The sequence below is a fragment of the Falco cherrug genome, chromosome 3 (assembly GCF_023634085.1).
Source record: "Falco cherrug isolate bFalChe1 chromosome 3, bFalChe1.pri, whole genome shotgun sequence".
Classification (NCBI taxonomy): domain Eukaryota; kingdom Metazoa; phylum Chordata; class Aves; order Falconiformes; family Falconidae; genus Falco; species Falco cherrug.
The window spans coordinates 80,919,442-80,946,344 of NC_073699.1; the positions used below are offsets into that span (position 1 = coordinate 80,919,442).

The 26,903-nt window shown below is 40.1% G+C and overlaps 1 protein-coding gene across 9 annotated transcripts in view; it reads left to right on the forward strand.

Annotated features, from left to right (window-relative positions):
• Positions 1–26,903, forward strand: part of COBL (cordon-bleu WH2 repeat protein) — a 211,039-nt gene that overhangs the window by 174,455 nt on the left and 9,681 nt on the right. For 8 of the 9 annotated variants that reach the window (XM_055704951.1, XM_055704950.1, XM_055704948.1 and 5 more), the window contains 3 exons: positions 10,756–11,068; positions 23,403–23,506; positions 24,745–26,762. In XM_055704951.1, the coding sequence (XP_055560926.1) occupies positions 10,756–11,068; positions 23,403–23,506; positions 24,745–26,762 (2,435 nt within the window). The remainder of the gene's footprint in view (positions 1–10,755; positions 11,069–23,402; positions 23,507–24,744; positions 26,763–26,903) is intronic. The other variant, XM_055704949.1, reaches the window with a different exon arrangement.

Sequence of the window (26,903 nt, forward strand, 5' to 3'; positions counted from 1 at the left end):
TCAGACATCCCTGGTAGATAATAGAGAATGAGCTTTTAGGTCAGCACATACATGAAGAAAGTCTCCTTGCTCTGTCCTTCTACCTCTTTATGAAACTTTTGGAACTGAACTTCAGACTGTTATCCTTCCTGACTAATTCAGGAGTTGGCAGACAGTTTAAAAGTTACTGGAGGATTTCATAGACAGACCTATAATCCTACAACAGTGTGACCTTCTTAACCCAATTTCTGCAGGAACTGAAGCTGAAAAAAAAAGAAACTCAAAGACATTTCCAAATTTCCCGTAGGAAAAATTACCTTTTATGCTGATCCTAATTAAGACCATTAACTCAGGTGAAAAATTCTTCGAACTAGCTTGTCTGTTTTGAGGGTATGATCGTAGTGAACCTTCAAATTCTAGAAATGGCCCTGCTCCAGCAAAGCACTTGAGCATGCTTGATCAGGTACCCCATTATACAGCATGCACATTATTACTGAATGAACTGTGTAAATGAAAGCTTTAAAATGCTTTGCATGAATAAAAATGCAGACGATTTTTCCCTGTGGGGATTCATCCCATGCAGGAGATATCTGCAGCTTTGCATTTTAATCAGTGAGTGTTCCTGTCCTGCTCACATTGAAGTCAGTGGCAAAACCCAACTGCTGAAGTGGAAGCAGGATCAGTGCAAAATACGAAAGGGGAGAATTTATTCCAAGTGGGTGTCTGAATGATGACCCATTTCTTGCAGGCTGCTGTTCACCATGCTACCAGAGATGACACTGCCATTAACATTTTACTATCCAGAAATCATACAGTGCGTAACATCCAGTTACCACTGTTGCATGTTTGCATTTTTTCAGGTTTATAGGGAAAGAGCCCCAGGGCAAAGCACAATTGATGAGATAATTGACTTCACAAGAGGACTATGAAAGAGTGGGCCAAATTCAGCTCTGACTTAAGTATTCCATCTCTGCTTATGTCTGAGATAATCTGATCTAGTCCATCTGCTGTCAGAGGAGTGGTGGCATAACAGCAGAGCTGTTCTGTGAGCGCTTTATTCTCTACCTATCCAATATTCCGCTTGTTAGTAGGCTCCCAGGGAGATCTTCAGTGTGCACTGCTGAAAAAGATAACCTCATTGCTGGAGCCTGAAGTGGCTTTCATGATACCCTGCATTTGATTCTTGCCCCATGCAGTGTTTTCTTGGCTATGTCTGTGTTACTGGAAGTCTGTCTCTTGCCATCCTTCCATAGAACCAATTGCCTTTATGGGTTCTGCAGCGCGTCTGTGACTCTTTGCAGCTAGTGTAGCCCCAGGGTGCCTGGCAGTGTTTTAGGTGGTGAGCATGCTTGGCATACACTGTCCTGGCCTCACTGCCCTCGATTTGCCCTCATCCCAGCGTGAGAGTCTGGTCTTCTGAGCGCCCAGAAAATGTCCTTTGGAAATGATATGATGCCCCTGTGTAGGGTATCGCACAAGATCTTTAGGGAGATCTTAAAATGCTCTGGTTCTCAGTTTTGTTCTCTGCAAGAATAATTCTTTCTTCACTGGGCAGTTTCAGAAGGCAAAATGTCTTAGTGATGAGAAGTGTTCAGGTACTCCAAGAAGCGTTTCTCCAGGTACATACATTTGTTGATGTCACTGGACATCTTACAGCTATGAGAAATACGATAGCAGAGTAATCAAGTGTGAATGTGCAGTAAGATGTGTATTAACTAAACTCAGAAAAGCAACATGGTCTTTGAAGTTAAAATATTTCTGGATATGTAATTGCCAAAGTAAACCACCAACCAAAGTATATTGAAAAGCCTGTTGTTTGAACTTTGGGGAGGGAAGCAGGTATTCCATTGATCAGGAGGTCCAAGAGGAGTCAGTTAATGTACATCAAAAGAGGTCAGAGTAGAGCTTTGTGTCTTCAGAGCACAGAGGTGTATGTAAATGTTTTCGTACCTAAATTTGGAGCTAGCTGTTGAAAATCTTCTGTGAAGGTCTTTACGTTATTGGTGGTTTGGCTGAAGCATGTTTTGGCCAATTAAATGGAGTTATTTTGTGCTGTCCTAATTGTAAGTTAGACAGGTGGTTGTGCATGAAACGTTTCATTTTCTCAGGGCTCTGTCTGACTTCAGATGGTACTATAGATACTGTCCTATACAAAGATAGAAGGTGATGTAAGGAAAAATGATGGATGCACTGGTGGGGGAGCTGAAGGGTGACATCACAGATCTGAATGGACTGAGGTGCTGTGAGGGTGGGTAAGAAAAAAATCTGCAAGAGTGATGAAGTCCCATTTTGTTAACCACACTCCAGCTTGGAGCTCACTCTTAGTTTTTGGTATTAAGCAAACCCAGTACTTGTTGCCATTACTGCCTAGCAGGTCTGCATTGTTAGGGAGATACTAAAACTATTGTTTCTTATTTGTGCAGCAGTTCTTAGAAGTACTTATATGCCCAAGGCAAGTGTACTTTGTCCCCACAAACAGAAAGCGACTGTTCAGAATGTTTTATTTTTATGTGTGTAATACCTAATGGTTTCAGTAATAAGTAGCTTATTACAGATTGACCCGATTCTCTTCCACACTTCCTAACTTTTAAATCACTTCTAATCAGAAATAAGTACACAACTGTGAGTGGAATGGGGTTGCTGTACTATGAAAAGAGCTCTTGAATCCCACAAGTTGTGTGTATGTGTGTTTGGTTTACGGTTGGATTTTTTGTCTCTTTGCTGAGCTTGCTGGCAGCTAGTCTCTGGGGAAGGAAAGTGTAATTACAATGTGAAAGTGTTTTATGCTTTTCTCCTCTGGATTATGTTAGAAATACAAAACTGTAGTAGAGATTTTATGGAGTCATTAACAGGCAAACTGAGGAAGAGAATGAATTGATAGAACAGAGTGCATGCAGGGAGGATGGTGAGGTTTAAAAAGAAGAGTTGAGCAAATGGCATTTTTTCTGTGGACTTAAAAATCACCTAATAAAACACTGTTTTATTGCATAGGTGCACTAATAATTTCTGCGTTTAATTGTTACCCTGCATTTGCTTTTCAGGCAATTTTATAGAGTGTGTTCTCTAAGGTGGCTCATGAAAATCACCTTCACAGTCCATTTGTTTAAATTTGGCAGTGGACTTGAATGGAAGCTGACCACCTCTGTAGAGGATGCGGATTGCCAAAATCTATCACTTAAGTCTAATAATTCCCAGCAAAATGTGGAGAGTGGTTTATTTCTTCTTCACCAAGCTCATTATATTGGGCAATCTCTGGTTTTAGCTGTAGATTTTCCTTGCCCACAAAGGCCTCCAAGGAGCCCCGTTACTGATAACAACGTGTTACCAGTGTTACACATGGTGATTTACGAAGTGCAAGTCTGAAGCTATCTTATTATATGCTTTTAAATATATTTCCGTGATATCCTGCTCCTTTAACCTACATTGTCTGCTTGTTCATAGTCTTTTTGAACTGCACAGATTAGGCACACTGCCCCTCTCCTCACACCTAAGTAAAGGACCAACTAGAGCCAGGAAAGCACCTTGTGAGTTGTTCTAACTTGCTGTTAACCCCAGATAGTGAGCACCAGGAACTGTTGTCAAAGTCTCCCCATCAGACATCATTATGTATGAAAGGAAATTAACATCTCACTCTACTGACTCATTTTTAAAATCTATCCTTCTCTAAGCCAAGTGGCAATGTTCTCCAGTTAATCAAGGGAAGATCTACTTTGACACATGAGCCTTTTCCTGTCAAAGAGCGTTTTGCTTTTCATGTCACTTTTGTGACATCTGATCCTTTCGAATAAGGAAGGCAGGTTACTGACTATGGTGTAGAGTTGTCAGAGCATCCAAACAAGGCTTCTGTAAAAGCAGGGAACCAGTAGGTTCAAGAGAGTGCCAGAGAGGAGAGGATGAAAAGCAGTTTAGCAATAGCAGCAGCATTCTAGGTCAAATGGACTTTGAAGAGGTCAGAGAGGCTTTTTCAGTCATTGAAGAAAGGATTGTGGGAAAGAAATGGGGATAATAAAGTCCAATATGTTAATCTTCCCTGTCTGAAAATCTGTGTGGCATTAGTTCAGAAATTTTTCTTTGCTTTTTTGGCAGGTGGTAAAAATAAGGTCTGAAATGGGAGAGGGTGGCAAACGTTTACTTGAAGTGGTAGTTTCCTCTGATGAGTCTTTGAAGAGCCAGCAGTCTGATCTAGTGCTGTTTAGAGAGAGAGACTTCACAGTAACTTTCAGCATAGGTTTGAAAGGAAGATCAAACATTAGTGCACAGACCTTCACAGTTGCTTGTACATGGAAAATACAATGGAGGGACTGGAATATTTACTCTTCAGTTCTCACTCCCTGGCTTGATCCTATCTTGTACTGCCTTTGCCAAAAAAGCTTTTGTAAAAGTTACAATACTTTCGTGTTGCGATACCAACTAACAGCAGACAGGTTTAACCTCAAGGGAAGAGCTTAACTACCTCAAATTTGTGAGGCAGGTTAAATGAGTCCACATTGTATTTATTTTTCAATCGTAGGAGAGGTCAATCTAGGTTAACTTAAATTAACTGTGATTAGATTGGGATCAAATGTGGAAATGCTGAAGGATCACAGGGTACTTCTAATAATACGTACCTTTCTGATGATATGTCTAGTGAGATGTCTTGTAATTTTTGTTATTGGCTGGCATGTAAAGGAGTGGATTTACTTCTGTTTGCAGGTTTTGTGCAATAAGAATGACTGCAATTAAAGAACTTGTTGGAAAACATGAGCATTGGGCATAAGACTAGGAAAGACTGAGAGCAGCTCTTTAGGTGAGAAGTGGCAGTCACATGCAGGACTGCATGAGTCAGCAGCATGCCCTAATGGTGATGAAGCACTAACCACAGACTAGGACGCACTAGCAAGAACATAACCAGCAGATCAAAGGAAGTGATTAGTCCTCTTTACTTGGCTGCCATGAAGCCACATCTGTTTCCATTGTCCAAAACTGGGTTCAGTTTTGAGTTCTGTGGAACAAGACACTGAAAAAACAGAGCAGGGGCAGCAGAGTCTGGCAGAAGGCATCGAAGATGCATGTGAAGGTGCTGAGACAAGAGGGTTTGTTCAGCCTGCAGAAGGGAAGGGTAAGGAGAATTTGAATGCTGTCTTGCCTCTGAAGGAAAAGGAAGAGCGAGCCAGACTCTTCTCTGAGATACACTGCAAAAGGATAAGACTGCAACAGTGACAAGTTATAGCTAGAAAATTTTCAATTTAGCATAAAAAAATGTTCTTTATGGGGAGAAGCATTGCATTAAACATTGCCCAGGGAATGATTGATGATTTCCCAGAGTGGCTGTGGAGTCTCCATGCTTGCAGATTTTCAAAACTCAGCTGCTCAAGGACCTGAGCAACCTCATATAAGCTGGAAGTTAGTCTTGCTTTGAGGAGGACGTTGAACTAGGTGACCTCCAGAGGTTCTTTCCAAATTAAATTATTCTGTGATTCTATGACCTAAATGAGCTGAGCCAACATTAAGCTGCTCTACATCCTCATTTTGGAGGAGGGCTGGAGCTGCACAGCATGATTCCTCACCTCAGCATTTCCTGGCCTCACCTTAGTTTCTGCAACGCTGTAACAGGAGTTGGGAGAGAATCCTTGGAGCTCAATCCATTACCCCACTCCCCCCATGTTATTGTTAATGTATAACAGTGGTCATTTATTGTCTCTTGTTTCTTTTAATTAAAAAGAAAGTGTGCATGTATGCTAAGAAGCATATTGGATTAAAATGTTATAAATAGAAGTCTGCCCATTCTGTCTTGTGCTTTAACTGCTCACTGAATGTTTTTTAACACCTATTTCTATATACAAGTTTTTTATCAATGAGCAAAATGAGTAAAATGTAACCAGAACACATCATACCTGTGTGAAAACTCTTAACCTAATCCTGTGTTGTTCGTTTTCCTTATCTGTGTTAGTCATTGCCATAAGAAATGTTTTCTTTTCCCATTTTTTTCCACCAGCCTTCTTCCAAGCGTATAAAAAAATGTACACTTCTTAAATTCTGGTCTTTTGTGATGGTCTCACTTTTTACTGCCAGTACAAATAATTAGAGCACAGTTTCTTTCTCTTGCTAGACATTTTAAGTACTGTCAGTGAAATAATTATGTTGTAATTCGGGGATCATAATAATGAATATTTTTTAACATCATGAAGCTTGTAATATTTTTTACAACTGCATTGTAATAGACCATTTGAACTACAGCAAGGCAATTGCAGTCCATGAAAAGAAAGTTTTCTGGCAGTGGAACAAGTAATGAAAGAAATTGGAAAATAATTACCAACCTCTTAGCAAGAACTCACAAGAATCAGAGGAACTCAGCATCTCTGAAACCATTACAAAGTTCAGATTATTCACCACGTAGAGGTTAAATCAACTGTCACCTCTTTAAAAATGCTTTTGTATATACTGCTTCTGTCATTATTGAATGTGACAGTAAACCACCAGCAGTGCTGTAAAAGCAGAAGGTCACAGCACTTAGCAAACAATTACAGTCTGAGAAGACTTAATGCCCAATGACCATCGGACTGGGAGAGAATCATGGCTTGGGCGTCGGTGATGGACTTTCTAAGTCTTGGTAGGATATCTTTTGAACTCTTAGGTATGATTCTAATCTCATTCAAAGTCAGTGGTGGTTATTTTCATAGTAGTAATCAAAGTGAGTATTTTACCCATGGTAGTCTTCACCTACTGAATTAAATCTTCATTTCTGAAAGTGCTGATTAGCATTTAAACCAGGTGAGGTTTATCTCTCTTCATCATTGGCATTCTGTATGAGTAATGTATACATATATGTGATATCAAACTGCACAAGTGCAGATATGGCTCCTCCAAACTCAGAGTTCAGTGTTTTCCTAATTACTTACAGCCTATTGAGATTAAAGTGACAAGATCTCTTTTGTGTTAAACAAGAAGCTCACATTCTTTACTGATGAGCTACTCTCCTCTTTCCCTCTTGATGATCAGGGGCAACATTCTTGCAAACAGACATCCCAGTCCAGTCCACCCCCCTGCTCCCCGTCCCCCACCCCCGAAAGAGAGCCTTTGTAACTTGTGGTTGACCTAATTGTGCAGCGACAGCACTGCTGCTGTGAAGCAGGGGAGGTCCTCGGTATGGCACTCCTTTGGGCTTTGCACGGTCTGCAGCCTGGAGCAGGACACGGGTAACCAGCAGTGCAGGGCACTGAGGGACACTTTCCAATCTCACTTGTGGGTGAGATGTCCCACAGAGATTTCAGTATGACTCGGAGACCACGGGCCAAGTTCTACACCCTTTCCAATATCACACCCCACCTGAAGCCAGTGAACGGGGTCACATGTTACTGAAAAAAACATCTTGGCGTTGTTACGTGTTTGGAAGCACAGACAGTCTTCTGAGGTACAGAAGTGCTTCAGTAATACATTATCTCTGGCAATTGTTATTTGTATGTCGAATCTTGAAGTAATTGCTGAACGTTCTGGCTTAACCTGTGTACGTCTGCATGAGGCCTTGAAGATCAGAGCCCATACTGAAGTTGTCTTAGTGTCATGACAGAGAAGAGAGAAACAGATGTTGAGATTTTTCTTTATTCAACCAACAAATAACCTCAGTAGCTGCCATCATTGTGAGCACACTGTGCTTGGTGTGTAGCAGTTTTCTGCGTGTGCATTCCCCCTGAGAAAAAACATGCAAAAATCACAGGGCAGTATCACATCTACTCTTGTGCATTACTCAGTTCTTTGTGTCAACTAGGACATTTTAAAAGGTATTTTCTGACTCCTGGAGTTAAGACCACTCAGTAAAGTTGAGGTAGGCTTCTTTTATGTCACCTATCATTACCCAGTAATGCCCATCCATCTTCAGTTTGCACCAGTGGGGACTTAATCAAGCGTGTAGAAGGAAGAATAGATTCTTACTTACTTCATCCATCCAAGGATGGTTCAGCTTTAAAACAGGGGTGGTTTAGTGCTGCCTTTAGCTGAAACAAGGTTGTTAACATGACACAGAACCGTAGCAGTCGTGTTTTATGTGTGTGCTTTCATGTTCAGACAAGTAGTAGTGGCAATCAAAATGGTTTGCTTCAGCCAGCAACTTTGTTCAGTGCCGTGTGTGTTAACTGTGTTTAAAATTAATGGATCTTCTCAGTGAAGATAAAAGATTAGAGAAGTGCTTTGACAAAGGCCTTGATAGGCTTGAAGAAAGGGTGACATTTTGGTTTTGCTTGAGCAAAGGGAATTTAGTCATTGAATAGAAAGCTAGTACTACCATCTTCTGTAGTACCATGCTTCAGGACAAAACTGCTGTTGAATGAGGAGGTTCTTAGGCTGGACTGGATGATTCAGCTTCTGAGATGCAGATGTAATGGATCAATTCACACGTGGACCCTGATAATAAGAGAACTGGGTTTTGTTTTGTTGTCAGTATGTGGGAAGAATGGGCTGGGGGATGGAGATCCTCCCATAAAGTAGCTTGCTGAATCACATCAGGGAGAGACTCAGGTGTTGTTACTACAGTAGATAGGTAAAGCTGTGTGTAAAAAGGGTATAAATCCCTGAGCAGAAAGATGCAGGAAACAGTTGCAGGCAGGCAAGAAGAGGATGAGGAAATGAGAGAGACGGCTAGGGAGGAAAAGCCTGCCATCCTCATGTCAGGAACTGGAAGTGGGTACTTTGTTATAAATTGCTGTGCCAGCTATAGGGTGGAGGTCATTTATGGCATCCTGGTGACAACAGATGTGGCCTGTGTTATATAGAGGTCTCTTTGCATCAAAGTATACTGCATTGTGCATTACTTCAAAATCTTCCCGTGTGCTTCCACTCTTAAACTTCCACTCTTTAAGTTGATTTCTTTGCCATCCGACATTGTTCTGTTTTTTTACATACTATAACTTTCACTGATGCTTTAGTAGTGGGTGGTTACTGGGGTTTTTGTTAGTTTGAAAGCCAGGCAGGCCATATACATTTACCTGTTTGTTTATGGTCTGTTTTTGTGGGGCTTTATTATTTGCTGTTTAACATCAAATTACTCATATTTCTCATTGATGTTGGTGTTTTCCTAAATGTAGTTTCTGTCATGAGCATAGTCTAATGCATTCAGTGACACATACTTAGTTCCTGTAATTGCCATTTCTAGACAGAATGATCTCTTGGATTAAATCTGGAACCTAGAGCTAATGTTGTAGAAAATAAGGTCAAAGAAATCAAGTAATATTACTTCCAAAGTTGCAATGGAGTCTTTGGATCATCTTCCATCATAAATATAGATGCTTGACAGCACTTAGAACTTTAATCATGATTTGTAACCCTCTGAATTTTATTGCTTCTGCTGTCAGAAATCAATTTCAGTACTTAATGGCATCTTGTAACCTCAGTCAAGGAGAATGTTGGGTTGATTTTTATTTTAGCTTTACTCAAAGCTTCACTGCTAAGCTACACCCATACAAAATTATGATACTTTTTGACAAAGTTGTTTTCGGTTCTCTGACTGTAAAGAAAATACTTCCATGTATACAACATAATACAGTAGCATTTCTCTTTGTTGATCATTTTTATTGAGCTGTAGCTTTATGTATGCTTCAAAAAGTTGTAGATTCTGACCCTAAAAAAAAAAGAAAAGTGTATGCTTAATCTTAGTCATGCTTGTAGACCTGGGACTTCTCGTATAATTAACATCCACTGCAAGTGTCTGCAGGATCAGACCATAAACTATTACTTAATCTTCCTTTTGCTTACTGAGGTTGACGAAGAGAATGCGGCACACTTACAATTCCAAATAAAACATTTAGATTAGTCTTTATTCATTCCTTTGATCAAAAGAAGTGTGATTAGGCTTGATTCTGTCTTTAGTCACCCAATAATTTCAGTTACTGAAATTATTGACCTTGTTGGGAGTTCCCCAGTAATGGCATAATTGCAGGATGGAGTCTAGAGTTGTACGTTTCTTAAGGGAAAGAACAAAATTGTATTTTTCACCCGCAAAAGAACCCCAAACAAACAAACCCCCAAGTAGTTTATAGGAATCAAATTAAAAGAGTACAAAAAATTGTACTGTGTCTGATCTTCTCTGAAAATTTGCAAGTCTAACGGGGTTAAACATGCACAGGGCATATCTCTTGATCTCCTTTATAAATGGCTAAATATTGGAAAAGGTTCTGCTTTAATCATGGTAGTGTCTACTTTTCTCTGCACTTCCGAGTGGATTTGATATGATGCTTTGAAAAAGAGACGTTTGTTATTCTCGCACTTAACACAGGAAATTGAAAGGTAGTAAAATAAAGTGACACCTAGTGGGCCAGCATTAAACCTAGTGTACCAGTACAGTGTCCTGACGGAGAAATGCTGCCCATTTTTACTTGTGTGTAGAATTCTTACTGGAAATGTCATGATCTGTTTGGCAGCATGGAAAAGGGATAGTGAGATTATGTTGTCAGAAGCAGTAACAGGAGTAATGTCTTGCAACTCATCATTTAAACTTTGGTCAAAGTCCCCAAGAAACTGTCCCTGGAAAGTTGTTTCTTCATAGAAGTAACACAGAAGTAATTTGCTATGAAAGTCACAAAACCCAAACTCCCCAGGACAGGCATAGCAAACCGCCTTTCTAAAAGCAGAGGACAAAATTTTTGTCCTTTTTCAAATCATCTTTATCCTATATACAAATATCGAGCTCCATCCTGCTATTTTTAATGCATTTCATGTGTTTTTTTCCAGTTACAAAGGAATAGCTCTCTGTGTTTGATTTATATACTGATGACTTTCAGCTAACTTTCCTTGCTATATTTCATTTAGAGAGCCTGCTGCCTGCACATGATAATGTTTATGTAGTGGATGACACGGTTCTGGAGCTGTCAGAGGTGGAAGAAACAGCATCAGAAAGCAGCTGTTTTGCATCTGAAGATACGACAGAAGACTCGGGTGTTGTGAGCTCCCCATCTGACATTGTGTCTTTGGATTCACAAAATGACAGTATGAAGCCAAGAGACATCAAGCTTATCAATGGCTACATGGACTCAGCTGAGACAGATGCAATGTATGGCACAGAGATGTACTCTGCAAAGAATGTCTACTGCAATAGTGTGGAATCCAACAGTGCTCCACAGAGGTAAAAATTTATTTGCAGCCAGCTCTTGGAAAATATCTTGCATGTCCTCCTTGTAGGGAATCATTTAAGAAAACCAACTTCTGCTTTCTTGTGCTCTTTCATAAACCAGTACCAATGCCAAGTGACTCCTCCCAGTGAAAAGCTCACTGCCAAATCCCCTCCAGTGACATACTTGTAGCAACAGGCAAAGGTCACTTTTTTGTTTGAACTTGTAGTTACATTTCTTGCAAAAGACCTCTGCCTGCCACAGTTGATTTCTCCAAGAAGTCTGAAATAATTTTGTTACAGTTTGGTTTATTTTCTAGTTCTGATAGCATATGAAGTGCTTACAATGTTACATTGATCTAGAAAAATTACATACAAGTTGTAAAATGGAAAAATTATGAAATGGAAAAATTCAAGCCACCAAAAGCCAGGTGGAAAAGGATTGTATTCAATGAACTTCAGGGACTGGTTTGTGGGTGTGTGCATGCATACATATGTTCACCTAATGCTAACCTCCACTGGCGTTATACCTTGGGGGTCTTTTTCAGCATATTTCCTTCTTTTTTTTTTTTTCTTTTTTTGCATAAACAAACATTTTCCTGCAGTTTTTGCAAGAAAATATGAGAACCTGGAATTTAACTAGAAACTGCCTTCAAGCACAAGTGACTCTGACACTGTTTGTTTGCCAAAACTCACATAGTTGGTGGCAGGGCTGCAAAGGGAACCCAAAATTTATAGGACTTTGCAAATACAAACTGGCCAAATAGGAAACTGTGCCTCCAGCAAGGAGGGTGGCCTGGTAATACTGACAGGGATCCGCTCTGTGTGATGCTGCAGAGTCATGGGACAGGGGCCAGAAATTCCTCTGAATTCTCAGTTGACACAAAGTCTGTGCTTTCTGGTCTCTCTCCATTCAGCTGCTAATCTGTAGCCCCTTCATAAGAGCATGTATCATGACCTAGTTATTTCCTTCCACACATTTCTGAGGGAGAACTCCATCTTGGATCATGCATTGGGTGATAAATTAGGCCAGCGTTCATATTTTAATCTAATGGAATGATCTCAGGGTTTTTCTTTATCCATCAATATCAATGGGGACAAGGTCAAGCCTCACTTAGGTACTTGCTCAACAATACATTTTTCTTGTGGTTTGTCCTTTAACAGTTTCTTAGGTCCTGATGCAGTGTCTGTTTGGAGAATTAGATAGGCTAGTGTAGGAACTGCAATTAACATTCCAGACCTGATCCAGAAAAGCAACCCATTAATTTAAATGGACTTAGATTGGGCCTTGTAAGATAACTAAGCAATCCCTACTTTCCTCAAAATGCAGGATCTAACCTGGTGAGGAAAGCACACATGCACATTAGTGGGGGGTGGGGGGGTGTGCGGCCAGGGGAAAATTTACCCTGATGTTGAGCAAAGACATAAAAGTAAAGCCCTGTAAGAACAATACTAATCAATGAAAAATACTTTGGACCTTTTCTGCTCTTTCAATCAAATGGAAGATTGACCACAGGTCATTGTAGCACACTCCCGCTTGGAAGTCAGTATTCTCTCCTTCGGTCACTTCAGCCAAAGATACATATTCTGTGTGTTACACTGAGATTTACCTTTGCCACACAAACACACAAAGTTTTCAGTAGTTGGAAAGCGTGCACATAGAAGAAACAACAGGACATTTCACAAGCTGGCTGGCAGCACTGCTGCTCAGGGGTCTTCCTGAGCCAAAGGAGTTGAAGCTGGAAGGACAGCGTGATGTACTGCCCAGCACGGTCAGGCAGGTGACCGTTCCCCCCTGCTCAGCTGCTGGGAGGCTAGTGCGGTAGTACCATGTCCAGTCTTGGGTCCCCAATTCAAGAGAGAAATTGGCAAACTGGAGAGGGTCCAGAGGAGAGCCACTAAGAGGGCTGGGGCACTGGAGTACATGAAGTGCAAGGGGGAGAGGAGGCAGCTGGATTGTTGACCTTGCAAAAGTGATGCACATCAAGAGGGACTGACCGCAGTCTTTCCCTGAACAAAAGAAGGACTATTGAGGCTTTTTAGGGATACGTAGTGAAAGGACAAGAGGCAGCCGTCACCAGCTGCTTTTAAAGGAAATAAAAATTGCCTATGAGGAGGAAATTCCTAGAAATGGGAGTGGTTAAGCAATGGAAGAGGTTTCCCAGAGAGGTCAAGGAATCTCCATGCCTGGAGGTTCTCAGAACTCAGCCAGGCAAAGCCTTGGGCAGCCTGGGCTGGCTTTGAAATTAGCGCTGCTTGGAGCAGGAGGTTGGGCTAGGCTTCCAACTTAATCTTTTCTGTGATTTTGGCATACTAAATATTCTGTATCTATCTAATATGTCCCTAATTTAGAAAGAGTACCTTTAGACTGAAATAGGAGACAATTGTTGTTTGGGGACTTCAGTATTTTGCATAAATTCTATTTATTTTTTAGGCTCCGGGACAGCAAAGTCACTTCACATCAACTTTAGGGTCCAGCAGAAACTTAATGTTTATTATTTATTTTAATCTTATGTCAGCAGCCGCTTAGACTGCCACAGCAGCAGTGCTGATAGTAATTATCTTTTAAACTTCCATGCTCTAAATATGCCAGTAGAATTTGAAGGTAAATCCAGTTCCACTCCTAACTTTCGTTTATAAACAAACCGGCTTTGAAAATTGTGCTCATCTAAATCCTTCTGAGGTCAACTTGCTAAGTTTTCAAAAGCCACTTCCTAAGTGCAGAGGGAAGGAAAAAAATAAGGAGTTTTTTTAAACCTATTTGAATGAAATTCTTGTTTTAGCAGGATGTAAATCAGTTATGAGTACAATTTTAAGTACAGCCAGATTTGGAGAGCACCATCAGTTTCTGCTTCCACTGTCAGAACAGCTGCCATCCCACTGAAAGTCTGTTGGGAGCCCTGCAGGTCTTGTGATGAACGGGCTACTTTGAGGACCAAACCAGCCTCCTAAATCCCCAGACATGTCAAAATACAGTTCATGTGAATAATTGATACCAAGCTATACAGAGTTTGAAGTATGTTTCATAAGCTACAAAACTTAAAAGAAAATTTCACATGGATGTTATTAATTCCTCTCTGTCTTATTCTAGTCTGTGTACCAAGATTGAACTCAATTCTAAAAGGAAGATCAAAACAAAGAAATTGGGAAAACATGTCACTACTGTAAAGTAGCAGTGGTTAGCAGCAGTGAATTGGAGTCTTCCTTGAGTCTGAGCTCCACTGAAGCCAGAGATTTTATTTAGTGACTAATTTGGACAAGGCTTGGGAAAAAAAGGTTAATAAGAATAATGGAAATATTTAGCCTGCCATGTTAAATTGTAAAGCTGACTAAAACTTGAGCTTTTCACCCAGTGAAATAAATAATTCCTAGGAATTCATAATGCTGTATACTAAAATCATTTTGTACTCTGTGGGCTGTGAAAAAAAGTGGAAGCAAATTACATTTGGAGCATGAAGGGCTATAAAGTCTGAAGTGATATTTTGCACGTGCACTGTGAAGAACTGCAGTGAAGAGCAGAATCAAGTCCATAGTTCTTAGGTTTGGTCCAGAGGCTTAGCTTGTGCTCCAAGAGATCAAGGGTATTTTGCCATGTTGCTTACTTTGGATAATTGTATGTTTAGTTTAAGTTAATTTTCCTTAGACTTTCTGGAATTGTTTACTGGGTGACCTGGGTGGTCTATGTGTAGCTGAAACGCCTGATAGCATTGAATATCCCAGCAGGGTCTGCACCTCATCTGCTGCTGAAGTCAAAGAAAGTTGTGAGCATTCAAGGATACGGTCTTGACATGCAATAGGTTTGTCTGTACATAGCGGCATAATAATACAGCTGGGTCAGAAATGGATGTACCGTGGGCTTTGCACACACGGTAATGACAACCATGCAGAACTTAAATCTAATGCAGTTTCCAGAGCACACAAACAGAAATTTTTAAAAGAAGGTCCCTGGAATCCAGGGTTTCCAAGCTGTGATCTTTCCTCCATGGTTTGGTTTTGTTTTGAGATTTTTGTTCAAGCAATCTTAATCCAAATACACATGTTAATTAGCATGTAGAATATAAAATCAAATGTCAAAACAGCCTAGTTCTACCCGTGGCTCTGCCTCTAACCTGTTAAACCAACTATGTCTCTCCACCTCTGATACCCCTTCAGCCACTGACGTTTTTTTATGGTAGAAAACATAACGCAGCTTTGTATCTCACGATACGTTTGTACAGTGCCTGGTGGAGCAGAATCCAGACCTCAGCTGGAGGCGCCAGGGGCTAACCCCATATAAATAATTGACTACATGCAATGTTTGGCTGTGAATGTTTTAATATTAACTGCTGACTCTCAACATTGTACTACATAGTTCTCTTTCTTCATATCCTTCCTTACAGTTGATTTCTTTGTGTTATGTATCTGTTCACCAAATTTTAATATATAGTGTTAAATGAGTAACAAGAAAACCACAGAGAAGCTGAAATGTTGCTTAGGTAGCAGTAAGTACATCTCATGATCTCACTGTGTTGCAACTCTGTCCTCCCATACCCCCTTCTTTCCCATCCCTTGTGTGGTGTCATCACGCAAGCTCCTAGGGGCAAGGATCAGACAATTTTATATGCCTATAAAGCATCATGCACACCTACTGTCTGGAGCTTTATAAATAATTACACATTAAAAATTATGTTAAAATAATATTATGAGGGATGCTAGGTCATGCGCTCAAAGTTAGGTAACATTAATATTAAGGCTGTCTGTGTAACCTTAGATTGCCCCCTTTAACCTTAATCCCCCCCCCCCCCCTTTTGTGCACTATGTTAAGGTCTCTAGTTAAAGTGATTATAGTCTGTTTTGTGTTACTTTCTTTCTAACTTGCAGAGCTCAGTTAATAAAGCAGGTATACCACCGTTCACTCTCAGTTCAAATTCTTTTCTGGAGACAGGACTATTTAATTTCCTTTTGCTCTTTTTATCTTGCTCATCACACTAGTATCCGTGTGCCATGCAGCCTTAAATTCATTTCTCTGTACAGTACTCACGTGAGATGAAAAGGTGACATTATCCTATTTTAGAGAAGGAGAGCTGATGCGCAGAGTCAGGGCAGACTAGTGACCAGTTAGACCACACAGGACCCCTTTTTTTCAGAGGACTAAGCATTAAATAGTATTTCATGTATCAAAATGCAGCTCTCCTTCTCATCCGAACTCTGTTCTTGGAACACATTTAACAATTTTGACTGAAATAAAATAATAGTTATGGGCATGATATAAATTGTTACATTTGGACTGCTACCTACCAAAGATGTGTAACTTCTCAAAGCTATAAGCAATTGAAATCAGGGTTTTAGAAAGAGTCTTAAGAGTGAGTGGTTCCACCAGCCTCTCTCAGACCAGGAAAAAGACTAAAACACAAAACTTCTTTTTAATTCTGAAAAGTTTTTAAATGTATTAAAATATTTTGAAAATAGAAGTATTTTAAATGTAAAGGGAACTTGGCAGTTATAAAGCTAAATAAATGCAGACTTGTCTGAGACAGAAAGATAAAATACCTTCCAAAGGTCTGAAACGGATTTTCTTCTTCCTAGAGTTTCTGTTTCAGTAGCCATGAGAGAGGAATATTTTTTCACGTACAGCTAGTGGAAGAGATAGGGTGGGGGTGGGGGAACCTTTCTCAGATCAGTTCAAGCTGTGGGTCTGGACAGGGATAATCCCATTTCCTCCCTTTCTCTCGGAAGAATTTGTTACCTTTGGCTCTGGTTGGGGTAGTTGAAGCTATTGGAAGCAGAAGAGTCCTCTTCATTATCAGCCTGAGAAATACTTGCTGTTTGCTACAAAACCGTTAGGGTTTTGATGAGTTGGCTTAAAACAAAAGCTTGAAAGGATAGGGGGTGGGTGAACTTGTTCTGCTTAATTTTCAGTGTATGCCAATTCAAATGTTACAAGATTTTGTTTTTTACTTAGGAAGGAGAAGTCACTAGCTGGAGAGAATTCAGCATTGAAGCTGGTCGGAGGAAATAAAAAATGTCATAGTGAGTGGCAGAAGGCAGGCAGGAAGGAAAGAGGAAAACTGTAATGAAAAATAGCAGCGTATGTATGTATTATATATATATCTCTGTGGACAAACATGTTCTATGTAATTACATGTCACTTGTAACTATCTCTGAGAAATATGGGAAAGTGTTATTCTGTTATTTCTCTGTAGGATAGGTTTTATTTTAGCTGTGTAGGCATGTGTTTTACTGTTTTGAAAACAGAAATGTAGTTTTAAGGGGAGGAAGGTAAAGAAAGGGTTAAAGTGACAGGGAGAACTTCAGGGATGAAAAATTACTTAATTAAGACCCAGATGTCTGACAGATTTGCAAGCCTCTGCTTCTTACATAGTTTTGCTAATTTCCTTCCTTATCTCTGGCTTTCCCTTTCCCCTTGTTCCAGAAAACTCTTTAAATTTGGATACTTGCATGCACTTTTTTTGCTGGCAGATCTTCAAGGAGGGAAGATACTAATGATACTATGGTTAAGTAATAGATATTCACAGTTGTTATAGAGCAAGATTCCAGATTAGTCTCTCTGTTAAAGTCATCCACTGGTAAAATTACGTGTCCTTTGGAGCTGTAGAGTATTTTACATGTTAGGAAGCAGTCTGGGTTGCTAAAGGTGTAGTGCTGGCTTCTGGGAGAGAAAGGCTCTGATCCTTGCTCTGTTTCTTATTTTTCTGTGTAAACCAAGAGAAGTTATTTAACCTTATGTGCCATCTTCTAACTTGCACAGGTGATGTGGCTGTATTAAGATTTAAGTCATGCTAGTCCACTTTTCCTGACTATTTCTGGCAATGCTGTCTGCCTGCGGACTTTCCCGTTAAGAAGCTGTTGCCAGAGGCCTGTGCAAGGAGGAGGGAGCAGGGGCATGCTTCCAGCTGTATAGCAACTACAAGCTGCTGCTTATGCAGCAGGACCCTGGAACCAACATATGTCAAGGGACTCTGGAAGCTTAAATCACCCTGGTATGTAACAAGCTTAGAGATTTCTAGCATTAAAACACAAAATTATACCAAGCAAAAGCATTTTCATTTCCTTTCTGTTTAGATTTTTGACCAGTAACCATGGAGGAGGACTTTAAAAGTATGATAAACCCAGCTGCTGCGGAAAAATTACTTTATTTTCCTCCTCATCTGTATTTACAAGTTCTTGTTTTTAATTGGGTAGTATTATATCTGAAGGCACTACTGGACCTGCGTATTCTAGGATTGGAAAATAGTTTAATTCAATCTCTGATGATTGTTACTCAGCACAGATATAAGTGCAGGCTAAAGACCTTTGTAAGTTTGATGCAATCTCACAGGAACAGAAACAGAACAAAACTAAAAAACTTAGAATGGAAATTATACCTGTACCTTGCTCTCAAAAAGTATGTGCAGGGGTTTTTTTATCACTCATTGAAGAACATAAAAAGCAAGGTTATCTGGCATTCGGCAGAACATGGCGATGTGCTTTTTCCTTTTCAGAGTTGCCTGCCACTTTCAGAAGTCTTGCGTCAAAGTCAGGTGATAACTTTGCTATCTAACCAGTCCTAAGTTGGTTGCTCGGTCTACAGATTTTGCATTTTAACAGGCTTTGGTCATTCAAACATTAAAACTTTATGCTCAAGATCACAAGAGGTGGAGGAAATGGAAGATACCACTGTTCAGGTCATAGCTTAGGTGACCAGGAGGTCCACCACTTACACTATCTGCTCTTCTGCTGCTGTTATATTCCTTCACTGGAAGGAAACAGAAAATAGAAAAAAGTCATCTAGCCTAAGAAATGCAAATAATAGAAAAGCGATCCTTAAGATTGTGTAAACTATTGTTTTATCTAGAAAACAGTTACCTCCACTTCTGAAGAGTACTTTGCTGCATCAGTCACAAAAACAAATATATAAACACCTTGAGTTTACTTAATGCCATTTTTCTAGCTTGGTTGAATAGAAAGTTGTATTTATAAAGCTTCACCCATACTTTCTACAACTTGAAATCGTTCAGCATCAATCTCTTCTTTAACACCCGCCTTGATATGTACCCAGGGTAGAAGCATTTCTCTTCCCAGCATTTGTGTAAGAGAATATTGTGGCTTCATTGTGAAGAGGACAAATTTGGATACATACAGACGGGTTAATGTCATTTCCCAGTATCAGACTGAGAAGACTATCAGAGCTGGGAAAGGAGCCCAGGTGCTCCAAAGCTCAGCCTGTTGTAAGCATATCAGCTTTCCGTGTCAGTCAGTCCCTGCTAGCTGCCTAAGACACGTGTGAGAAGCTGAATGTTCTCTGTGTCCATTGAACTGTGTCTTAGCAGTCACTCCGTCCCTGTGTGTGCTGCTGCACAGTGTGCCTGTCTGGATTTGACTCTGTTATTTGCAATGGCTTTGTCTTCCTTCCCCAGCTAGTAAGAAATTCACAGGAGCCGTGTTCTTAAGTCTTTGGATATAGCAAGTGTAGTGCAAAATGAGTGAGACTTTCGGGTGGCATTCAGTTAACCTGAGAGATGTCTGCTCCCATTTCTTCTTGCCTGCTGCCACTCTGGCAGGATAGGGGTCTCCCCATCTTCCATATTATGTCTACCAGCCCCAAACAGATGTTTTAAATATCCTACAGTATTTCAAATGGCACCAGGTGCCCAAGTTTAGACAACCAATTGTCTTCCTCAGTCCCTTCTTTGCAGTTTACATAGGTCTGTGTTGTATTTAAGCAGTTAAAAGTGGGATTTGTGGTCTCTACCTCTGGTGCCATACATGAGGCTCACCAGAAGTCCTGGGAAGTGCTCAGAGACTCGGCTAAGTTTTATCATGTGCAGACCCCCAGGTGAAGTTGCTCAAACTATAACAAAACGGCAAATCCATTGCCTTAACACTGGTTTGGGTTTCTTTTTTATGCAGCATTTCCTGCTAGGTTTATCAGAGAATTTTCTCTCTTTCTTAGAATGTAAACTTTCTCATAAATGTCCATCTCCCATGACATTAATTTGATGAAATGCTGCTCTAAGTTTCATTTTGTCTCCAACTGCGCAAATGACTTCTGAGGAGTAATTATGTGTGGTATCCTGAGCTCAGTGGAACACTAAAGGCTGTAGTTTAGCAGTCTCTTTGCTCCATTCTGTGCTCTTGCACAAATCTCTGCTAATCTACATAAGTAATAGGTGTGCAGGCTTCCAGGAACCATGCACGTTTTCCATTTTGAGCTTGGGCTAAATGCTCACCAGTGCTGTATTTTTAGTGCCTCACATTTCACCAGAAAGGCAGCATAAAGGTTATCAAGTTCTTCTCTTAAGTCAAAAAAAGCGTGTGTGAGAAAATACCACTGGTAATGTTTATCCAGAATGTAAAACATGGTATTGGAATATGTCATATTTTTCTTGGATTCTGGCCAAAACAGAGCTGTCAACAAAAGAAAAGTGTATAGGGTTAGAAGGGAGGAAGGCTATGCAAAAGAAATCAGAAGGCCCTTTTGTTTTCCTTTCCCAAATACTGTTGTGAGAAAGAGTCATCTTAGGCATATTTATAAATCATGTGAGCTACTGGAAACTACCAGACCATCGCCTTACAAAACACATATCACATTTTATATTCCTGATACTAAGAATTTTTTTAAAAACCTTGTGATTAATCTATACCTTCTGGCTTGCTTTATAGGTGAGTTTGGAGATGAATTGAACAATAGCTCTTTTAGGAATTTGGAAATGCAAAAGAAAAAGGCTGTTTCTTCTGAAGCTCCCTCTGTAAGAGCAAATAGGAATCCTTTCATTTTCACTGCATTGTTCTCTTTCCTTCAGAAAAATTCTGTGAATTGAATATTCATTATCCTCGTTGTCTAGATAAGGAGATTGAAACAGAGATTGGGAGGCAAATGATGTATAGTCACTGCATAAGTGCACAGAGGATAATGAAAGAGTCCTCTGCTGACTATTGTGCCCATCAAGGAGAAGGTAATTTTGCTGTAAGGAGTCATTGAAAAGTTTGGATAGATTGACGTCAGAAAAGGGCTGGTCAGTGCAGTGAACCTACGCTGTGTATTTGGAGCCCAGAAATCCTTGTTCCAGTCCCAAATATGTTTTCCCAGATAAATTGCCCATAAAATTCTCAAGACGATAGTTCCTGTTATTTCCTGGAGAAAACCCAGCAGGAGAAAACAGAAGAAAACCTTAGTAATACAGATTTTGGCTGTAATGTAGAACAGTCAGGCAATAGACATTAAGATATGATCAGGTACCAAAAAGGTAGTGAGCTGGCACGACCTTCATAGAATTAGGTCTCATTGTCTGATAGATATGGGTTTACACATTTTTCTTCCAATATTTTGGAAACAACTTCTTCACAGTAGCTTAGAGAAAGAATCTCAACATGTGTCAGTGATTTGCTTCCAGCAGTGTACACCTATCCTGCAATACCAGCTTTGTAAAGAAGAAAGCAATATTTGTCTTCTGTGTTGGATAGACCTGTTGCTTAGCTGGTGCACAGTTTGATTCTCCCATTGAAAATGCTTTCTGAGTTTGCAAATAAATTGTTCTAAAATGCACTCAGAGGAAAGCCTGTATTTTTTATTAATTTTATAAAACTTTCCACTGCAAAACCAGTATGAAATTCAGTCGGTTCATTCTTTCTGCCACCTTCAGGTTGAGAGTTTTGTTTGCCAGTCTTTTCTCCCAATACAAATGCTGCAGTAGGTTTAAATCTTTTTGTCAGATTGCTCAGATGAGTAATCTCACTGGTGTGTCTTGCAGTGTAGGTGCTGAGCCTGAGCATCATCAGTTCACATTGGCTTCTGGGGATGTTCAGAGGCTGTCAAAGCTCAGGTCAGTGGCAAATGTTGGAAAAAATTGTATTGCAGTCACAGAGCACTGTGCTCTTCCTCGGTATTTAAAAGAACAATACAGATTCCTGTCTTAGATTCCAGTTTAGGAAACCACTTAGGCACATATATAAGCCTTGCCATCTTGAATGCAGCCTGTCTTGTCTGTTCAGATACACAAGGAATGTGTATATGTGAAAAAAGTTCTGGAAGGCTTCCTTGGGGGTGTCTTTTGCTGTTTTCATTGATCCCACGTGCACAGACTCAGCTTTGTAAGTGCAAGGGAGTTTAGGTGCAAGTGGAAGAATCGGGCTCCAAGGCTACTACAAAAGACATAAAGAAAGGAGAGGTGAATGCTACATAAATAAATAATAAAGTAAAATAAAATAAAATAAAATACCTGATGCTTCAACATGTGTGTTCAGTTGCTCCTGGTATGAGCAAGGGAAAAATTAAACAATAAAATAGCAAAAAGGAAGCTCATAATTAGATGTTATTTATTTTATGCAGATTATTATCTTAAAGGGCAGCAGAAAAATGGCATTTTTCAGGTAGTGTTTGGTAAACTACCAAAAAAAAAAATCTGCTTTGCCTGACCAGAGTTAGTTTAAGTGTGGCTACAAGGGAAAGTTGGGATTTTTTTCAATAGGCAAGGGCAAAACTTAGAGAGTCACAGATAACAATATTTAAATTCAGGCAAGGGATGGGTAGCTGGAAAACATGAATTGTCCAATGTGAAGTCCCAGTCTCAGTGATTTAGATAGAAAAGCTCTGGTGGTCAAAATTTTTCTTCCTAAGAAACAGAAGGTCTGTTGTGTAACAGGTTGCCATACATAATTTTTTAATTTTAGTTATTTTTTGTTAGGATTTTTCTTAGTTTCATCTGCGTTTTCTTTTTTCTTTTAATAAGCCAAGACAACACTTGGCACTCATTCTGATTTCAGACTTGTTACAGATATTGTACAACTTCATCAAAACCCATGTAGTTATTTTCTGGCAAAATCAGGCCCCTTGATATGTTTCATTAGAAACAGCTCTGAAGGGATTAGTTTCTCTTTCCTCCTCCCCTCAAGATGCAGAGTGGTTGTCTAACAGTACTTAGCTTTATTTATTTTTCATTACCATGTAATTTATATTTAATTAAGATGCAGATATATCTGCACAGTGTGTGCACAGGATGGCTAGTGGTCTGCTTTAAAATTGTATGGATATGCAAAACCTTTACCTTGGCATATGCTGCCTTTCTGCAGCGCGGTTGAAATGTGTACTTCACAGTGAAGCCAGACTGTTTCTTTGCGACAGGCTTTATTAATCCTAGTCTTTTGATTGCCAGCACACTGAATATGCTCAGGCACTACTGAGATCCTTCCTAGACGTGGATGTGTCAGTATGGTGGTGTGTGTGTCGCTAAGGCTGCATATTTTTCATGCTTCGGGAAGTGAGTTTCAGAACGCCAGTGGAACCAAAGGTGCTGAAATGATAGTGTATTTCAGAGCAGTGGTGCAAAGCAAAAAAAGGGGAAACCTAACCTTTTTCTCCTCTCTCATTTAGCAGGAGAGATGAAGAAATGGCTTTGACTAAGCATGAAAATGAGGATATATTAATTTCTGCAAAACTCCAGCAGACTTTGACTGGCTTGGATGAAGATTTAGAAGGTAAGTAAATACGTTTCCTCTCAAGTACAAAAAAGAGAGGCAGAGCCAGTAGATGCAGTCGAAGAGACATCTGCATATTTTTCACTAAGGTTGCTGGGAACAACTCACAGGTCTGAGGCAGAATGTGGTCTACCCAGTGTCTGCTCTCTATTTACTTCTGGGGCAGCCACTCTTCATAGACTCACACTGAATGTTTTTCAAGCTGCTTATGAGATTGTCATTGTATTTCCATGTCTGCTACCAAAAAGAGATGAACAGCAGTTTATGGACACATTTTATGGGCCAAATTTGGTATAATTTCATTGACTTCAGTGAAGCTAAATCAGTTGTGAATGTAGCTCTGTGTTTAAGGAACAATGTCTCTGTTTTGTATTTTATTGTGACAACGTGGAGAATGGGGGGACATTTTTGTATCCAGTGCCTCCTCTGCATTAGCATGCATATTTTAAAGTTAAGAATTGAAAAACATGAAAAGAAACAGTGGGAAGAGATAAAATGTCATATTGTGCTCCTCTTTTTCCTACTGTGAATAGAAGTATTCCTCTATTAATGGTTTGTCACCAAATGATGTTGAAAACTTAAACTTCCCATCTTTATTTCAGTATTTCTGCAGTGGACTTGATTCTGATTTAATGCCTGTGAGCTCTCTAACACTGCAGTTTCTTAGCTTCTGTGTTGTAACCCTTGATTTATACCAGCAAATTTGAGAGGAGAGTTAAGCTTCTTGCACAATGAGGCTTCTGGAGTGACTGGTAATGAAGGGTGAGAAGAATGGAGAAAAAATGCAAGTACTGTTTCTTTGTTTGCTTGCTCAAGGAAATCCTTCAGCTGGGCTGTTATTACTAACCAGGTCTGGGAAACATAATTTGGAGTTGCTCGCTGTTTCTCAGAAATGTTTCTCCTTTGGAGTCATGTGGTGAAATGTTTATCACTGAGAGAAGTTAGTCAAAGATAAGGTCTGAACAATAGATTAAATTCTGCTTTCAGCTGCATTTGTATGTTTCCCACTGGCTGAAGCAGGAGGACTGCAGGAATATATGGCTGATCCTAATCAGCAACCAGACAATAAAAAAGACCCAGATCTCTCCTTTTTTGTAATACAGGCATAAATATATTCCTGTTGCTTTTAGTGTAACTAAAATACCTGATCCGCTTAAGCTTATACTGGCTTCTTGTGTAATTTAAAGTCATATTGCCTAAATACTGCCTACATATAATGTTGTATGTGTATTTTGCAGCAGTGGATGGTATAAGTGTCTCTGACTCCAAGCACATCAATGAAGTGTTGAGCCCACATAGAAGAAAAGTTGAGGCTGCCCAAGATCTTACTGTTTCTATTCCAGTAACAGTCATAGATGATGCTCCAGAAGTTAGCACCTCTAACTCCGCTGGAAATCAAGAGACAGAGACAAGGGTTTCACAAAATATCTCAGCTGTTAATACAGGAAACTTTACCAATAAAAACAACAATGCAGGTTCCTTTGATAAGGGACACACAGATGAGGGAGCTGTATGCATATCCAAGGACCTAATACATCAGCAACCACCAGAAAGTGAATTCAGTCACTTGCCTGTGGAACAGAGGAGAGATATATTTGAATCTCTCACATCCTCCTTCGAAAAAAGAAGTGAAAAGAACTTAAGACTGGACCCCCCCAACAAACATGGTGGGAAGTCTGAGGACTGTAAATCTAAGCTGACTCCGTCTCACTCCAAGGCCACCGCTGAAATCAGTACAGCAAAAGAGAAGATAAATTCATTTAATGAATGTAGTAATAGGGAAAGAGTTCTGAAAAAAAGTAGATCAGAATTAGAAATCAAATGGCCACCAGCAAAAAAAGTTGAAGTAGAAGAAGTCACATCAACACCCACATGGTATCATCGTGCCCAGAATTCAGGAACAAACTACGAACCTAAAATGGGTTTGACAACCTTTAAAGTTGTCCCTCCCAAACCTGAAGTAAAACATTTTGATAGAGGAGTTTCGCTTTCCGCTGGTGCCATTAAGATAGATGAACTGGGCAACCTTATAGGCGCAAATGCCGGTGCCTGTAAGCACATACCGGGTACCTCTACTGACGAAAGTGAGGAAATTCATCTTGGGAAAGTGAAGGCATTCTGGAGGTCAAGTTCTATGGAAAAGCAAAGTGATGACTTGGCTGAGCATCTTCCTAAAAAGTCAGCAGTCACCGCAAACTCTAAGCCCTTTACTATGAAACACGAACACAAACCTGTCTGTCTTGCAGCTCCAAAACCTGTAGCACCACAAACTGTTAATACCCAGGTAGCTGAAAGACAGTCTGAGAATGAAAGGACCAAACCACCTCTTCCAGTTACACAGTCTCAGGTAACACCATTAGTGACCACAACCATTAATAAGGACAGGCTGGAGCTTCCATTTGTAAAGCCACATAGGAGAACTTCAAGTCAGTATGTTGCCTCTGCTATTGCAAGACACATCAACATAACTACTTTTAAATCTGACCCTGTGGAATATCATGAGAAAGACGAAAATAAGCAAGGGGCAGGAGAGGTTAAAACTGAAGGAGAAGTTTCACCAAAAAGGTGTATTATTGTGGCTAAATACAGCCCCGTGGGAACAGAATCAGCAGAATCAGGAGAAACACTTTCAAGTATTTTTACTTGCAGTCAAAAAGCATCCCACAGGTTTACACCTGCTGATAATTCTGGCATGGAAAACAAAGTAGTTAACATCAGGGCACCAAATCAGGCAACTCCTCTGAGTTGGTATAAAAAGAATGCCAGTGGCCCACTTACTAAATCCTCTTCAAAGGATAACAACAGTGCAGAAGATGATCATGGTTTAAACAGCAAGCAAAGTATAGCAGAGAAAAAGCCACATCTTTTGTTTGACCAGAAATGTGAGACTCTGACAAATACTTATGCAGCCTCATCTCTCAAGTCTCCTGATCTCCAAGGAGTCCCATCCTCTTTCAGCTCGCCTTTGCGAGTCACTAAATGGCCTCCTGCTAACAGTGTACAAGTCAGTTCACGTAAAGCTTCACCTGAGCTGAACGGTGCAGCAGCAAACGCCGAGTCGGAACAGGAGGAGAAACCTGATGATTCGGATATTAATGCTAGCGGTGAACTGGACATTAATGTTCAGACCAATATCTTCGGACCAAAGAAGAAGTTCAAACCTGTCATCCAAAAACCAATTCCAAAAGACACGTCACTGCACAGTGCCCTAATGGAAGCCATTCAGACAGGAGGGGGGAAAGAAAAACTGAGAAAGGTAAAGTGGAGACTTTTTTTTTAGCCTGTTCAGACTGCAGAGCCCTGTATTCACCCCGTCAGACACCAGAGGTTTTATAACTGGTAGAGTTGCTGATGAGCTCGAGTACACAAGGCATTTGAAAAATTTATATTGGCAAAA